At 41.1% G+C, this 18,112-nt stretch overlaps 2 protein-coding genes across 3 annotated transcripts in view; one reads left to right on the plus strand and one right to left on the minus strand.

Moving 5' to 3' along the window:
• On the plus strand, nt 1–12,295 carry lonrf1l (LON peptidase N-terminal domain and ring finger 1, like). The gene is made up of 12 exons (XM_040024220.1): nt 1–760; nt 3,261–3,379; nt 4,223–4,345; nt 6,415–6,609; nt 6,734–6,947; nt 7,041–7,143; nt 7,270–7,384; nt 7,487–7,608; nt 7,710–7,868; nt 8,115–8,277; nt 8,389–8,541; nt 10,329–12,295. Exons 1-12 carry the CDS (start codon nt 151–153, stop codon nt 10,485–10,487), a joined length of 2,235 nt encoding a protein of 744 aa, XP_039880154.1. The 5' UTR covers nt 1–150; the 3' UTR covers nt 10,488–12,295.
• The window catches only part of cabp4 (calcium binding protein 4), a 27,137-nt gene continuing 20,578 nt past the window's right edge, over nt 11,554–18,112 (minus strand). Inside the window, exons 6-8 of one of the 2 annotated variants that reach the window (XM_040024222.1) lie at nt 17,731–17,840; nt 15,168–15,315; nt 11,554–12,924 (exon numbers count right to left, since the gene is read on the minus strand). In XM_040024222.1, coding sequence (XP_039880156.1) covers nt 12,896–12,924; nt 15,168–15,315; nt 17,731–17,840 — 287 coding nt within the window. In that variant the 3' untranslated portion in view covers nt 11,554–12,895. Of the gene's footprint in view, nt 15,316–17,730; nt 17,841–18,112 lie in introns of both variants that reach the window. The other variant, XM_040024221.1, reaches the window with a different exon arrangement.

Here is an 18,112-nt window from a genome sequence, read left to right on the forward strand (position 1 = left end):
TTATTTTTTTATGTAACAATCGGGTATCTATGGGAAAGTGCGTTCAATATACCGCTGAAGACCACGGCAGCCGTAAAATGTATAAACACGTCAGCAGAAGAAAGCCTAAGTCTCTATAACGTATTATTGCTCATCTTTTTAGACGCTAATATGTCGCTCCAGCCGCAAGCGGCGGACGCCCTGGAGGAGAGAAGCGCCTTCTTCATCGGTGCTGACTCGGGCAACGTCTCGGAAGAGGAGGACCACCATGAACTTATACTTCAGAAAGCTAACGCTCTAGCGTCCGAAAACTGCCTTAGAGAAGCCATTGACTGGTTTTCAGCTGCTATGCGGTACAGTCCTGTGCAGCCCGAGCAGCTCAGCACTTTCGTGGACTGTATCCTCCGCAACTTTAAGAGGAAAGCGGCCGGGCCAGAGCCGCTGTCGGGCCGTAGTAGCCGGGAAGCGGCGGAGAGCTCCGCGGAGGAGGACGTGCTGGAGTGTCCTAACTGTCACTGCTTTCTAGGTGAACCCGTGACTTTAGCCTGTGGACATTCATACTGTAAACGATGCTTACAGCGACGGCTGCTTGACAAATGTAAACTGTGTAGTGAACACGTGAGGGGCGAGGAGAAAGTGAACGTGATTTTGTGCGGACTACTAAGTAAATGGTTCCCGGAGGAGATGGAAAAATCGAAAAAAGTAATGGAAGTCGACGCACTCTGTAGAAGAAAACGCTACCAAGAAGCCGTGGACCTAGCAACCGACGTGATTCAGTCAGGTCAGTGTTGTTAACAGTGCCAGCCGTGCACTCGGGAGAGGTGTGTCTACTGCGCACTCTCACCGAGCAGGCATGACTGGAGTGCGGATGTGTTATTACTTAAGCAGCTTTGTGTAGTAGTGACGGGAGCGGGATACGTGTATGGCCCCTGCCCTCAATGGGTTCAGAGGCGACAACATGGTGACCAACATTTTTTTTAAGTAGTAATTACTTAATTTCATGTGTTATACTGACGCCAGTCTCCTCTTGCTCTGCCTATCTGCTGGGCCCAGCTTACGAAATGGCACAAGATGGGCATGCGCGCTTTGTGCACGTTGCGTAAGGCAGGTCGTGACACATATTGGAGCAGGTTTTGTAACTTCTTATGGGGGGAGGGCGGTTGTATTTTGTAATTGTTATGTCTGGGCGAACCACGGTTTCATAAATGTCTTAGAAGGTGCCGGGGGTCCGTGTACACACCCAGCAAAGGCAGCAAGTTATGCAATGAAAGAAACTAAACCAGGCTGGTTTATTTATTTGTAGTTAGCCTGCTAGTGATGTGGGAGGTTTGTTGGCATTGAGTTTCGCAGGTACAGATGCAAGTATCGATAGGAAACCCCTATGTGGGTGTATTGAAGTGAGTAATGCTCCTCTGTCCGGTAAAAACAAACTAGTCATACTGTAAACTGCCCGCATGTACACTGAGTTCCCAGGTTAAAGAGGACAGGCCAGAGGATGGCATACCCTGCCTTCGTGAAAACAAAAATAGAAAGTAAAGCAGTGTGATGTATTGTGGGTATGCTGCTGTCTTACAAGAAGAACAGGCTTTCTTTTCCTTCTTTTTTTATTTCCGGATTACTAAATTTCTGATTACTTTCAATCACACAATGAAGGAAATCTAGTCTATTCATTAAACTTGTGCTGTTATAGTAATTAGGATAGTAGTTCTATAGCCTGGCAGCTTGACAGTAGGTCTGGAAAACTGCTTTGGACCTTCATGTGATTTAATATCTCATGTAACATGCTGCATCCTTTTTGACCTCTGTTACTCAGACATTAGCAGCACAATATCAGGATGTTTAGCGAAAGGGTTAACCCTGTTCCAGGAACCCCCAGGGACTCAGACTTGAAGGTACGTCTTAGTTAATCAGTAAAAATGAATTGCATTTGATAGTTTGAGTAACTTAAAGCAAAACTTTATCCCCCCCCCCCCCCCCCCCCTTTCCCCCCTAAAATGGTAAATGGTTTGTTTTTTCTGGATGTAACATGGAGCTTGCTGAGGATAAATTAAGATATAATCAATACAACCCAAATGCACTTCTTCCCCTACATTAGATGCTTGGAGTTACCTGCTTTCAAATTAACATCATATATTTGTGTGTTCCTTTTTTTGTTTCTCGTTTGCTGCTTCGATTATTTTAAAAGGAAGGGCTGTGTGCCGGATGACAAAATATGAAATTACAGCCTGCCCTCTTCCTGGATTGTCTCTCAGGTCGTCCCAAAAGCAGTGATTTGTACACATTAAAGGTTACATAAAGATAATAGCAGCATTAAATGGTAAATGGCCTGTATTTATATAGCGCTTTACTAGTCCCTAAGGACCCCAAAGTGCTTTACATATCCAGTCATCCACACATTCACACACACATTCACACATACCCTTCTGTCACTCAACAGTGGGTAGAGGACTTTACACCGATGCCGCTGAGGCGCTATTGCAGTCGTAGCACCTGCTTACGACAGTGCAGACCCACAGTTCTGCATCCAACCTGAGGGGAGGATAGAAAGTTCCAGACACAGAGTGGGTGCTTCGCTGATGTAACGATGACAAGACAAACTACCCTTACCCTTCCAATTAGTATCTCAAATGCTCCATAGAAATGAGATAATCTCTCTCAGGGAAACGTAATACATTATTAGCACTGACAGTATGCAATGTGGTTTATGATGACACAGTAGTTAAATAACAAACTTCATCTGCCACGCAGACAGATTGCTTTAAAAGGCTGAGGCAGGCTGATTACATAGCCAGTGGAATATATCTTCATCTTAATGTTTAGTCTTTGTCACAGGTGGAAATATTTAGAGCTGTTTTAGGCCCTCCTTAATGGCAGCTGTTCTACCAACAACAAAGCAGTCTGCCTTTCAAAAAAGCCTGTCATTGTGTTTAAAGCATATGTCATGTTTTGTAGTGCTTTTTCTTTTTAATTTAAACTACCACAGTGGACAGAACCATAAAGTCAACCAATCTCTCTGGTCTTGCAGGCTCCTGCAGCTTGTTTTCCTTTTACACTGTTTGCCCAGAATTCATTGACACAGTTAATATGTAATGCAGGGTCCTGATTAATTGCATAATGTGTGTGCTATTACTTGAGGTTTAACCTGCGTTGCATGTCACATGCATGTCAAATCATGCAGCAACTGAATGGTTTGTATTTGTGCAAGTGTTGAGGTTTAAGCAATTTCCTCTGGCCATTAAAAGTTTTTCTTTCCCCTCTCCTTTTCATCCTGTCCTCTGCAGATCCAGACACGACGGTGGTGGCGCGACTGTCTCGAGCGGAGGCGTACATGGGTCTGAAACAGTACCGCCAGGCTTTGGAGGACACTAACGTTTGTCCCCAATCCAGCTGTTCTGCTGAAGTAGGTCACTCAGTGATACTGCAGCAATATGGTAGTCTGCTTTAAAAATAGAAATGAAGCATGACTAATAAATAATAAAGAAACAGAATGACTTTGTAAAATTTGTAAAAGTCTGAGGGATTTATGTGGTTGAATGACTGGTGTTGGGTAAGTTAGCATAGAACTCCCTAAGGATAGTGGACGAACTCACACAACTACCTTTTGCATAGTCGAGTCTAGTGTGCATTCACCTGTTGTGATATATCGGTCAGCCAGCCTTTACTTAGAAAAGGTGTATTTTAAGACTGCTGCCGTCACAGCCCCACAGATGGAGAGAGAGCGGCCTCATTAACTGTGTCATCAGTGTCGTTATATGCTAATGACCTGTAAATTGCAGACCAGTTTACAGCAGCAAGGTTTATTCATTCATCCACATTGATATAGAACACCTTTCAAGGTTTATGTTGGATTAGTGACCAGTGAATTATACTTTTTGCCGATCTCACTGTTTGCTAATAGGGCGTACTTTTAACAGCAGGGCTGCTATTTTTACTGTTACATAAAGGAGCTTCTCTTTGGGTAAATATGTTACAAAAGAGTGTCATGACCAGTCAAGGTTTTCTCGATGGCAACTGAGAATGCAGCGATTAAGGTCACAGACATTAATGACTATTACATCACAAGCACGACACCAAACGTCTGTGTCGAATGCCTACGACATGTTTTGTGATTTTTATCTATGTCATGCATAGTCATATTGACAGGCATTGAAAGCATTGTGTGTGTACATATATATATAAGCTACACCTTTAGCTTGTGTTTTTGAAGCTTATCTGAGAGTCACATTTGCACGTCTTCTTTCAGGCTTTATTTAGGAAAGCTTTGGTGCTGCATGAGATGGGCCAAGTGGACGAGTCTCTCCAAGTCTTCCTCCGCTGCCTGGCTGTTGATGAGGACTTTCCCTGTGCTAAAAGACAAGTGGAAAAGGTGAGAGGATTACGGTGTCTGCTGTGAGTCTGCTGCCAGGGATGAAGTGGAATTCATACCGTTTTAACTATTTTAAGTAGTTTAGGTCCAGGGCACGAGTGTCTAAGCTGGGAACACAAAGCTCTCCTTCTCCTTATTCATTTATTATTTACTTTAGAGCCATTTGTCTGTTTATTTAGCATCTGCTATTATATTACAACCCTAATGTAATCGCCTTTTGTCATGACATCTTAATCTTAACTACTGAATTACTCATTTAACTGGGAGCATGTTAGAGACATTAGGTTTTATAAGCATCCTGAAAGGAAGGAGCTGTTGCGTTGCTGTGTTTTTAATAGGATTTATATTGCCAAATGTCCTTTACAGTTTTATTACTCTGGTCATTGATGTTGATATATTTAAATTGAAAAGAGAAAGTAAGAAATTAATTACATAGGCCATGGGACATTAAAGCTATTGGAAATATGGAAATATGAAGCATTTACTGTTGGTGCTTTACTCAAGGTGATGATTGTGGACTGTATGAGGGACATTGGATGCACACAAATGACATTGCTTTTGGTTTGTACTTCCATGACCATGAACGTTGCTGGTTCCTTCGATCTCCCTGGGATCATCTGTCTTAGAATTGCAAAAGTTGTTAGTGGGTCAGATCTTATGACTGTGCCTCTAATGACGTTAGTACCATTTAAAGATCAGACAGAGCACAGTATTGTAGTTACATAAGTGACATGCAGCTGACTAATGTATGCAGGACTACATTCGTTCTCTGCATAGCGTGACAGTTCGCCATTATGTGCCTAACCTGGTCTGTGTTCAGCTGCCGACACAAGCGTTTTCTGTAATCGCGTTTCAAAAATTGATTCGTTTGGTCATTTTGGGTTACTGGGTGTGCTGGCATCTTAACTAAATTTCTCATGCTTCTGATTTGGAAATTAGAAGTGAACTAGGCATCTTTCTGCTACAGCGTGGAAGCTCGGCAGCATGAGCCAATAAACCAAGGTTGTACGAGTTGTACCAGCCTCCTCAGTACCAAAATGTACCAATCAACTAATTAACGAATATGAAAATGACACCCACTGTCCTCGTTTTCATGACTAAGCTCACACAACACTGAAATGACGCTCAGCATATGGTTACACATCTGTTAAAATAAGAGTAAAAGGGTAAAGATGAAGAACAGAAGTTGTGATACATACACATTTCTGGCAGGGTCATCACTTTCACCAGCTTTATCACAAGCCTTATTTGCTGCACGTAGTTTCCTGTGGAAATATTCTGATGAAATATTTTTTAAAATATGCAGTGTTGGAGAAAACGATGTAGAGGAAAACGAGTGAGTGAAGCATGTGTGAAATGATCTATAATTCAGGCTCTGTCAGTAGTAGACAATAAGCTACTACTACTTTTAAATTTTAGATGTTCATTGATATGTTTTGTTTTTATAGTCTGGGATTAATCTAAAACTGTGAGTGTTGTTTTACTGACATCTGGGAATTAATTATTTATTTTGAACATAACATAAATCACTTCAATGAAGGAACAAATGGTAGTGTGTAGTTTATTCTTTTCTCAGTAAGCCCATTGTGCAGAGAGGACAAATAAGTCTATGTTTCCCTCGCTGCACACTGTATGTTTGAGGCCTGAAAATTAAACTGTTATATTATTACTGTATGAAAAAAAGAGTATTACATGAACCTGAGAAGAAAATTCACAGTGTATAAAAGTGGCTGTAATTCTTTGGTGGTGACGACAGTATTTTGTTGAACCCTTTGAAATAAAGCTTAGAGTCTGCTCTTTAGGCCCGTGTTATGTGTGTCGGTATCCAAAAATGTATGGACCTAACTGTATTCCTTCAACCTGTGTGGCACGATATGTAGTTTAAAGCCAGTGTTTGATGATTCATTTGAATTTGAATGAGCAAATCTTACAAATATGGGACACCGGCTCTAACACTATCTGAGTCCTCTAGTACCCAGAAGTGTTTCTTCTTCAGGTTTTTTAAGCTTCCCAGGATGGCATTGATGATTTTAGGTGACATTCCAATAACACGCTGATTTCTTTTACAGATCTTGTGTGATCTGCTCTCCCCCGGTGATGAGAATGTGAAGGTTGGCCTGAGGGAAACAACACAGAACGCACTGACTCACTTACGCAGTAAAACCCTTGTGGCAGATACCCAAGCCCAACCACAGAGACCAGTTCAAAGGCAACACCTCCACCAAGTCCGTGCTGCCTCTGCGCACCATCTGGAAAACCAGGAGGTACTAACACAATGGAGCTCAATCGCAGAGTTTAATAATGAATTTGTTAATAATGGCAGTTGTAGCCACACCAGTGAAAGAACCACCATCATCTTCCTAACCTCTGTCCTGTGTCATTGTGTAGAAACGCTGGGAAAGCGTGGAGCGACCTGGTTTGAGCCGAGCTCATTCGCTACGATCGCATAGCTCTAATTGTAGTGAGGAGGGTCTAAAGAGAGTTTGCTCTGCTCCTCAACTGGGGGACCAGGACAAAGGAAGCCTCCTGAAGAGGAAGTTGTCAGTGTCAGACATAGAGCCCTGTGTAGTGGACAGCGGAAGTAGCAAGCATAAAAAGCAAGGTGCATTGAACAGCTTTCTGCTGTTTTGTTTTTAATTTCTAACCCAAATTTAATTCAATTAAATTTTATTAAAATACCTCTTCTTGTCTTAAGGTGTGGCAAAAGGCTCCAAAACCCCCCCCACCAAACCTAAAATGAGAATTATTCCCAAGGATCTGCTGGACTCCAATGACCTGGAGTGTTCTCTATGCATGAGGTAAGCACTGCCTTGTGTGCCACATTTACTGCTGGCTTACATCAGCGCTCATGGATATGACTCAACAGTCTGGCTGCTTACATCTAGAACAACAAGCTGATTGTTGGATTTTTGTGACCAATGTAGATTGTTTTATGAGCCTGTAACCACGCCATGTGGCCACACCTTCTGTAAAAACTGCCTGGAACGCTGCTTGGATCACATGCCCCAGTGCCCACTCTGTAAAGAGAGTCTCAAAGAGGTGAGAGACACAAATTTACCAAAATTGTGCTGGTGTTCTGCTAATTTTTTAAGGTGCTCTGTGCTTCCTGTTTTTATTAACCCATTCTCCCGCTCTCTTCAGTATCTGGCATCTAGGAAATTTAAGGAGACCATACTCCTGGACATGCTGATCAAACAGTACTTGAGCCGGGAGTATGCAGAGAGGACTAAAACTCACCAGGAGGAGACCAGAGAGCTTTCTGAGTGAGCAGCCTTTTCATTCATGCATCATGTTTATCAGTAAGTGTTTTATGCACATCATAGAAAAGTCCTAAACTCGTTTCCCTTTAATTCCTTCTCCCCAGCCTGACAAAGAATGTGCCTATCTTTGTGTGTACCATGGCGTACCCTACTGTGCCTTGTCCCCTACATGTGTTTGAGCCACGTTACCGCCTCATGATTCGCCGCTGCATGGACACAGGCACCCGGCAGTTTGGGATGTGCATCAGTGACCCCGAAAAAGGGTAAGTATGCAAGCACAGGCACTGTGTTGTGGTTTGCATAAGTCACTAAACAAAAGTCTTTATGCAACATGAAGATAGTTATGAAAGCACTTGTTCAAAGTCTTCATTGATTTTTCTGCTCATGACTGGTAGATGTCAGTAGACATGTTATTGCATGTAATTAATTACCTAAGGCCCTTCAGGGGTCATTAGAACAATTTACCTCAGCTACATTTTCTAAATAAACAGTCATATGCCTTCCTGCAGGTTTGCAGACTACGGCTGCATGCTGATCATCAGGAGTGTCCATTTCCTCCCCGATGGGCGTTCGGTAGTGGACACTATTGGAGGAAAACGCTTCCGGGTCCTGTCCCGAGGAATGAAAGACGGTTACAGTACTGCAGATATTGAGCACTTGGAGGATAGCAGAGTAAGAACCACAGCGAATGTCATTTAGGTGGAAGGAATCCTGTTTTTTTGTTCTTGGAGAAAAATCAAGTATCTTAAGTTTAACCAGGCCAAACGATTCTTTGCTTGCCAGGTGGAAGACAGTGAAGAACTAGCAAGACTACAAGAGCTGCATGATGCAGTGTATGAGCAGGCCCGAGTTTGGTTCCAGAACCTCAAGATCCACTTCCACAACCAAATCCTGCAGCACTTTGGACCAATGCCAGAACGAGAAGCTGACATCCAGGTACGTCTCACAGCATATCCAAACTTCCATCTGTGAAGATCTGAATATCTCTGTGCAGATTAAATAGTATCTGACACACTTACAAATATCTCACATAAACCAACAAATGGTAATCGAATGCTTGAGCTTATTGAGATGGATGTAAGCTGTTTGCATTTAACTGCAAAGCTTTCTGTGGGTCCTTTGTGTTTACTGTTATATTACACAGAAAATATTGCACTTCACTGATGTCTTGAAGTGCAGCAATGATTACACAAGCACGTGTGTGTGTTTTAAATTAAAACTGCATTTGATGAACAAGAGGATGACTTGTAATTCATGGTCAATTTAGAATAAGTGAGCTGGAAAATGAAACCTTCTGCATAATTAAACTTCTGCTGAGGTGTGCCTCCCTGCAGTGGGAGTTAATATGGGGAAAAAGTATTAATGGTGTGAGTCACTTTATATTGTTTATACAGCAGAACAGTTTGTAAAAATACTGCACGGCAGGGAGTTGGCAGTAGAGTTGATTTATTATTATCAGAACTTGTATCTCCTGAATTTGCCAACAGCGGTCGTCTTCTTGGAAACAGCGCACGGCCAGTAAATCTTGCATTACTTGGACTTTAAATTATTATATGAAACTGGACCATTTGAAACTCGACACACTTGCCTTTTTGGGAGACCCGCATTGCCATGTACTCGCTTGCGTCAGGGATCTTAATACCTTAACGTAGGTGCTGTGTGCGCTCAGATGTAGCTTTTACTTGCAGCCTGCAGCGTTAAAGGGGATTACAGCTCACTTCTTGGACACCCACTGGGTGGAGTCTATTGACAATATAGGCTAAAGAGCTTAAAGGGTGCTTCATAGCTAATCCTGGCTGCCCTGTTGCATCAGAACAGTGTCATGAAAAGACTTTACCACATGCTAGCAAAGACACGACACTGACCTTTTATTCCATTATTATAGAGAAATAAACTGATTATTTGCTTTGAAGTTAACTGTAGCACACACAATAGTAAAGACCATTCACTTCTAATACTGTGTCAAGTGCAAATGTTTTAACTGGCTCAGGCTTCCTGACTCTGGCACAGTCATACGTTAAGTACTGCATTTAGCGGCACATAAGGAAAAACTATGAAGTTTAGTAATAAATGTAGCACCAAGTTAGAAATAAGTTAAACACTGACTTGGTACAGAGTTTAAAAATCTCTATGAGCAGATTGATTTGAATCAGTTTCATGGGTGAATGGATTTAATTACACTTCTAATTAGACTTCTGAGATGTCTGCAGCAACAAAAAATGAATAGATAAATAAAAGTGGCAGATGATCAGGAGATTTTGGAGTTATTGATTACTGGGGGGGGGTTGGCATGCTCATAATTGACTTAATACATTAAAAGTCCAAAATACTCATAGTCTGCATTTGTGTTATGAGACTTTCTATGAAATATTAGGATTTAATTTAATATGCATGCACTGTTGGGGTTGGAAGAAAGGGAAAGGCTTTTTCTCAAAGCCAGAATAATTTAAAAAAATACTGAATATTTCTATAATTTAAACTACAACATCCAGTTCTGCTCAGATCCTTGAGATTCAGAGTGTAATAATTTGGGTTTTGTCTGTTTATCAGTACTAGTTTTCAGAGATTTTCTCAACATGCTCCAGACGAGAGTATCACATTTGCCTTGTTCATTGATGTTAAACATAGTACCAGGACCCTCAACTGAGTTGGGCTCAGTTTGTCTCACGGCAAAGGTTTGTGCTTTCTTGAAAGCTGCTTACACTCCTCCTCCTTTCTTCCAGGCGACTCCAAATGGTCCAGCCTGCTGCTGGTGGCTGCTGGCTGTTCTGCCTATCGACCCTCGATACCAGCTGTCTGTCCTGTCCATGACCACCCTCAAAGAACGTTTGGTTAAGATCCAGCACATCCTCACATATCTGCAGAGCATCCCCAACAACTAGAGCTTCCCTACAAACAAACAGCTTTTGGACTTTGAAGTGACATTTAAGAAGAACCCTTCAGCAACACCTGCTTTCGTTCCTACTGCCAGTTCACCCCATCAGTTACAGCTAAGAGACCCCCCCCATCACCACCACCACCACCACCACTAGTATATGGCTCGATCAGTGCAAAGCTGTCATTCACTCTAACATATACGGCCAAACCACCTCAGGGATACTTTGAGTGAAACATTTGATGTTTGTGATTATGAAAAATGATCTAGAAAAAAAAATAAGACAAACTATTCTCATCTGCTTTATTGTCAATTTCCAGAAATATTTCCTGAATAATTGCAGAAAAACAAGAACAAGAGAAGTTACTGCAGCACGTGGTTAATATTTCCTTGTTGTTGCTCTTGAGTGACAGAGTAGGATATCCCATAATCACTTTTTTTGTGATTAATGCAAGTGAACTGAGGGGAAAAGTGTTTTTTGTTTGTTTGTTTTGTCTTTGATGTATAGAAGCTTAATTATGCCACTGGAAAAACAAAAGAAAAAAAAATACCAGGCAGAGCTGGTATCTCATAAATTTGAATTACGGACTAAAACTTGTGATTATTAAGTAGATTTTGAGATAATGACCCCCAATTTTGACTCGTAGATTGCAAACCCCCCCCCCCCAAAAAAAACAAAAAACAAACAACAACAAAAATGCTTCCACACTGATAAGACCAGTGAAAGGCTTTTTTTTACCCCTCTGGATTTGTTTCTGAGCTGTAAAATTTTTATCTGGAGGAAAGGCGGTGTGAATCTGTGAAACAAAATCCTAAATGCTGAAAGTCCAAAAAAAGTAAAAACAAGATTACTTAAAGGAATAACTGTGAAGTGATGTATGCACGGACCAAGTGCAACTAAAAGCTGGTGCACGTGTACCAAACACAGATACAAGTATTACACTTTTCTTACATTACACTTCCATTTCTGCCTCTAGGGAGCGGCAAAGGACCTGTTGAAAGAATACATGTTTCTTCCAGCTTCTCGTGCATTTTGTTGCTCCTAACCTGAGTTTAAGAGGAGCACGTGACCTTGAAAAGTTTTTTTTTTTTGTTCCTAATGTTTTCTTCCTTTGGCAGCCTCAGGTTTGGCCCTGGCTTCTCTTTTCTGGTTGGCTCACAGTGAACTTGAATTCCTAATCTCCTTCTTCCACATACTTGTCATGGACCACAAGATTCCTCTAGAGCGTGCGTCTGCAGGATCCAGTGGTTCAGTTCTTGAAGTGCTTTTAGTGTCTTCTTTAAAACAAAAAAACAATCCAGCTTCCCATTGAGTTAAGTTAAAACTGAATTAATTTATGAGTAAAGTAATATGTGTACATTGTGTCCATAAGTTGTGTTTGAAATCCTAAGGGGGTCTTGCGATATTATGGCAAATTGAAACCAGTAAAATCAGCATGCCTACAGCTATTGGGTTAGCATTATTCTTTATTAAAAGCTGCTCTCTGTCTGCGTGGAAGAGGAAGGATGGTACCTGCAGTGCTTCAGTCAGAGGACTGCGTATGCCTTACACCATTTTGCATTGTGGTTTTGGCATTGGTTACCATTCCCTATTTTTTGGTCACAGCATGAATACTACTTTTAATTGTATATCTTTTTTTTTTTTCAGAATTAATTTGAGCTACCGGGCGTTCACAATATCTAAGAAAGGCCAAGGGGGTGGACGAGTAGAGTTGTATGTAAACCGTTTGTACAAAGGCTTTTTGGACAGACCTCGCTTTTTTTTGCTCAGATGTTTTAAGTTATCAATTTTCAATAATAAATGCACTTTTTTTTCCAACATTGGCTGTGGTGGTGTTTTTTTTGGGGGGGGGAATTTCCCACACAGAACAGCTGAGCATTATTTTTCTGCAACATTGACATCATAACTAAAAATGCAAATTGTTAAATAAAAGCTGCTCTTACAGGAATATTTATTTAGATTTGTGTAACTAATTTAGCAAATATTGCTAAATTGTACAAGATCATATGCAGCATTGCCTGTTTCCAACACAGCTACACCTGCTTCTTCACTCAGTCAGAAACAGCTACTCGAGTATGATCCATTCATGTATCAGTTCCATAGGAAATACAGTAAAACCAGTTTAATGAGAAATCATACCAGCTCTTTCTCTGCCACCAGAGGGCAGCAGTGCAGCATTAACAAATACAATAAGGGTTTCATAACTCACCCTCTGCCCACTGCACTTATTCAACCTCAACTTTTAATATGAAAATATAAAGAGATCTCTAAGTGGATCACACTTTCACAGCCAGCCATGTGAAATTCAATATTCCACAAAATAAGAAAAAGGACAATAGGAGTAAGTAGACAGATATAATGGCACGCAGCTGATGAATCCGGGTGCTGAATGCTCCGTGTTCTTCCATCAGAGGTCATCGTGCAGAAAGCATCATAACAAACTCTGCAGGGGGAGACAGACAGCAGCAGATCCACTGATAAGGACTAATGACACTAATATCACAAAAAGTCACGCCGTTCTCAGCCCGTATGACACTGTAATCACAAAACGTTTATGTGCTCGCCAGGTTTATGAAACACTGAAGTGTTTACAGGATAGTACGCTTTGGTACTTTGAATTTTAACTGCTTTAAACCCACTTTAGAGTTATGACTACTTCTTTAGCTGACCTTATTGATTCATCTGAATTAGCTTGTCAATGAAGACAGCTATTGACGTTTCCTGTTAATGAAACCCAGCTGCAGATTGCTGATCGATCACATCTTCCATGTTTCCATTGCCCCTCCGAAGTGCTTTCAAACAATTATTATTGGCGTGAAACTATTGATCACTGGGTAGGAAAGCATAATTCCAAATTAACCTAGTAACACTGTTTTTTTTTTTACTAGTAACAGCAGCTCTGTTGTAGTCAATCAGATCTCCAGTTTGAGCCTAAACACGATCATTTTCACTGTCCTCATGGGCGCCGTAGATCTCTGTGGGCCATGTGCCTGGTAGTAATACTGCACATGTGTCAGGACTGGATAGATACACTCAATATGCTGCCCTTGGGGCTAATTGATGATAATGAGGAGCACCTGCTTATTGATCCACGGAGTGACACACCTGTTCATATGTCCCCAATCATAATTGATTGGAGTCCTGAGACGAGGCGAACAGGATCACAGCTTGCTTTAAGCCTGTGGTGTGCCGCATACTAATTTCACTCACACAAACGTCGTATTGATAGTGCTGCACGTGCTCACACGTGGACGTGTTTATATGTGTGTGTTAGTTAATTGTTTATCTGAGTGCAGCATAATGTGATTTCTGCTGAGTCCTTGAGCTGCCCAGCAGTGTCTACTCTTTGCATGTGGCATGTGACAGGTGTCCAGGCATGTATATTGATCGGCTTAATGCAGCTCTGATTACATTGGATCGCTCCAGCCAGCTCACCTTGACTTAACCAGCCCTCCTGTCCTGTCTCATCCTTTTGTACCCCATTTCTCACAATTTTTTTCTTCTTCTGTCCCTTTCAAATTTGACCCATTCCAACTAGGTTCACCATGTCCTTCCTTACCACAGGTTTGACAGCATTCCCTCCATATATCAATTACATCATTACATCAGGTCTGGTAAAAACTTTACATATTTCATAAGTCTTGGGTGGTGCAAAAATGGCTTCATGGCACCACCTATAAATTTTAAATGAAGTTCTTCCTCTCACATAGTCACATAGTTTGAACTTCATGGATAAAATCTGGGACACATGTGTAACATCCCTTTACAAAATGTTCTTGGGGTATTCAGTAACTTGTAGCTATACGCTACGACCCGAACCCAGAATTACATTACAGTTATACACGCTATACTTCAACAAACTCCTTCCAGGGATTTAATTGGATTAACCTCATATTTTTGAGTCCTTGGCCACGCTAAATTGCAAAGCTTTCCAGTTTTTCTTAAACAGTGACTCTGTGCTGCCATGGTGAATTTCAATCAACTTTGCCATGCCACTCTAATTTGCTGTAATTAACACGCACGTTGTTGAATATGGCTTAAATAATTTGGCTGCTTGACATGTTTGGCAGAGTTTCATACAGAAGCCCTTCCTGACACAACCGCAAAGGGGGATTTGTGTCTCCAACTGGAATTAAACAGCTGACCTTTCATTCGCCAAGCAAACATGTAAATGACTACACTATGGAGGAAATGTTTAGAAATAGCCAACCTAGTGGCAACAGGGAAAGGATGTTTTACATGCTGATGCACCAATTCGAGCAGGTTTTTGGGAGCCTTAAGGAGTAGATGTTACTTTATTGTGAAAACTGTGTAGATGAGACCCTGATGGGAAGCCGAATTTGGCATTAATTAAGTTTGGCACATCTTAAAAACTGACATGAAGGTGGGTTGCAAAGGAGGTTGCAGCAGAAGCAGCAATTATGAGCAGAATAAGGTAATGTAAATAATGTAAATGCATATGATTTGCCAGCAGGATACGTAGAGGAGTATCAGCTGATATAAGTTGACAAAGTGATTAGCCTGCCTGAAAATCCACTGACTACGGAAGTCATACAAGTACCCCTGGCTAATAATGATACTGCGCACCCATCCCCTGCACTCACTTTTTCTGTTTTAAAATAATGATTCCCTTTCATATTTTTGCCTGAAGTCTGTCCTCTCCCACACAAGTCCCCAACCGCTCACCATCAAAGTCAATGTTGCCATCTTTGTTGAGGTCAATGTCACTGAGGATCTCCTCCAGCTCGCCTTTCTTCAGCTTCTCCCCGAGGAGGGTTTTCATGCCCTCCCTCAACTCATCAAGTGTGATCTTTCCATCGCCATCACAGTCAAACTGTAGCAGGTAGGGTTAAGAACAAGAGGGTCGGGGCACAAACATGCAGTGAGCGAAGAAAGACGAATAATTAGACCATAGGTGAAGAGAACTGAAAGCCACGCAAAGAACAAAAAGAAAAAATTAAATTACAAATTTGTTAGATAATGATGAAATCAAGCACTGGATACAGAACAACAATACAAGGAATAATAAGCAGAAGAGAAACAATAAAAGTCGAAATTGAGTTTTGCATCAAGTATGTGGATGCAGATTGGCTGCGTGAGCTCCCTGGGAGTTTGAAAACAGCTTGAATGTGCAGATGGTTCAGCGCTGACTCATGAAAAGTTAGTAGTTGAGAAAGGCTTTTGAAGAGACTAAGTTAGAATGAGCTGAAATGATTTCTCATTTGTTCAGCCTGAGTTTTGAAGCTCTCTATTCAGAAAAGGTGAGAGCTAATGTCCTATTCTCCACAAATTGATTCAAACACCAGAGCTGGAATTTCTGGTTTCTGGCAGCAATGGTAATGAGTCAAAGGCGAAACAGAGGAGTCATTCATAACATACACCAGGGCCCACGAGTGGATAACGATATGTATTTTTGCAGTTTTCCCTGCATACACCGACAGTGAATTTGAATTCAAACATCAAAATCTGTCTGAGGTTTAACCACGGGAGTTTAACAAAATCATAACAATAACCGTTTAGAAATCATCCCTCTGGAGACAACAGACCCACCGGCCCATCCAAATCACCAGTTTAAGTTGACTTCGCAGCCTCCCTGAGTCTCCTGTGTCCAAAGTGCAGACTTCAAAATTTAAACCAGTTTTTAACCCTAACAGTGCAGTTTTGTGGATTTTAATGACAGTTTGATGCATAAAAGTCCTACAGCACAAAAATAAATTGAAGCGATGGTTATTTAATGTCAGTCTTGCCTTCTTTTCTTGAGTCAGTGGGTTTTACCTTTGTGTATTTACATTCACATCCACCTTCTCCAGAGGGTTTTTGACTTGGTTGAATGTCATGAAGGCTTTTTGTAATAATTGAAATAATTCTGTGATCATCCACTTTGATTGTTTTCTGTGGTCTTTGTTGTAACTGGGCTGCCCAGTACATTCATTCATCTCTCTCACAGTTTCTCAAGAACAGTTTCCGTAGACTCAAGAACAGTTTCTTCCCAAAGGCCATAACCAACCTTAACTCATACACGCACCGATAACACAGTCCCACCCCTTCATTTTCCCATTTCCCTCTAAAAACCACCACTGTGCAATAACCCGAACTGTATATACACAACACTATTTATTTACATATTTAGTTTTTTTACACCAGATTGTATATTTGTACATTTTACATTTATTTCTGTTAATACTGTCCATATGTATATAGTGCTGCAGAACATTTGTATTTTTCAGCATAATTGAATCATTTGGAATCAACTCCAGATCTTTAATCTGCTTAATTTGTCATGACATGAAATGACCGATAAATTTTAAGCCTCTGAAAATGGGGGAACTATCACTAAAAATGTCTTTAACTCATAAAGAATTAATACAATACTTTTGGTAAATTCAAGAGATTTGGGAGGCAAAACTACAAGAATTATATCGTTGTCCAAAATGTTATGGGCTTGGCTGCAAACTATATGTTATTTGGCATTTGAATGTATCCGCATACTGTATTTATTAAAAAGCTTCAAAAATAATTTCCAAATGGCAGCTCATATCCAATTTCTCTCTTGCTTTTCATAACAGAGAAAAAAAGAGCGAGAAAAAAAAAAAAAACCAGGAGGCTAAATTTACAACACAGATAAATGAATCTCAGTGGCCTGATGTACACTCTGATGTGTTCTCAGTTGAAATCATTAAGAGCACATTATCAGTGCTGTCTGTTTTGTGGTACCCATTAAAAACCTATCATTCTGTAATGTGGTAATGGGATGAACCCAGGTGTGCAAAGCTGTGCTTACAAATAACATCATCAACATCATCGCGTTTGTTTTGCTCGGCCACAACCGACGTCACACGAGGGCCCTGAGCCGCTGTTGTACCTGCTTCTGTGTTCGTGTCAAAGGAAACGACTCAATAAATATTTCCCATGTCAACGAGGCACCGCAGCATTTCAAGGCAACTCTGCTGAGAACAATTACAGGTGGCATGAAGAAGTGTATTTAGAGTATAAGCTGTGGGTCTCTGGACAGCGCAAACCAGACTGCCTGAAAACCTCATCGATAGAAATACTTTTCTTTCTCCCTTTTCTTCTGTATTCTTACATAGAAAGCCCTCTTCCCTCAGCCTTTATTACAGGTAAGAGCCACACAGTTCTTGGCAATCTTTAAAGAAAGGTCGCACACTTCAAAAAAAACTGTCAGTACTGGGTCTAATTTACTTGCTTAAAGGAACATTTTTTTACACTTTCTGGCTGGAGACCTTTTTACCTGTTTGAAGGCACAGCGGAGCTCTTTCAGCCCGACCATATGAGCTGTCTCAGCCACCATCCTCGGCCCCATTAGCTCACAGAAATCATCAAAGTCTACATGACCACCCCCTGTAGAAAGACAGAGGACACACACACATTCACGTGGACACACACATTCGGAGATATGCACAGAAAGACTGTCAAGAGTTACTTTGTGTGCTTTCCTTGTGAGGCTATGGTGCACATACACTGTTCAAAAAAGCTGGGAACGAGGAAGGAACATTTTGAAAATACATCAGATCAATGGGGAAGAAAATCATGCTGGATATCTATACTGACACAGACTGGGTGATGTGTTAGGAATGAAAGGATGCCACATCGTTTTCTGGAAATGAAAATGA

Source organism: Simochromis diagramma, unplaced genomic scaffold, assembly GCF_900408965.1.
Source record: "Simochromis diagramma unplaced genomic scaffold, fSimDia1.1 OVJJ01000302.1, whole genome shotgun sequence".
Classification (NCBI taxonomy): Eukaryota; Metazoa; Chordata; class Actinopteri; order Cichliformes; family Cichlidae; genus Simochromis; species Simochromis diagramma.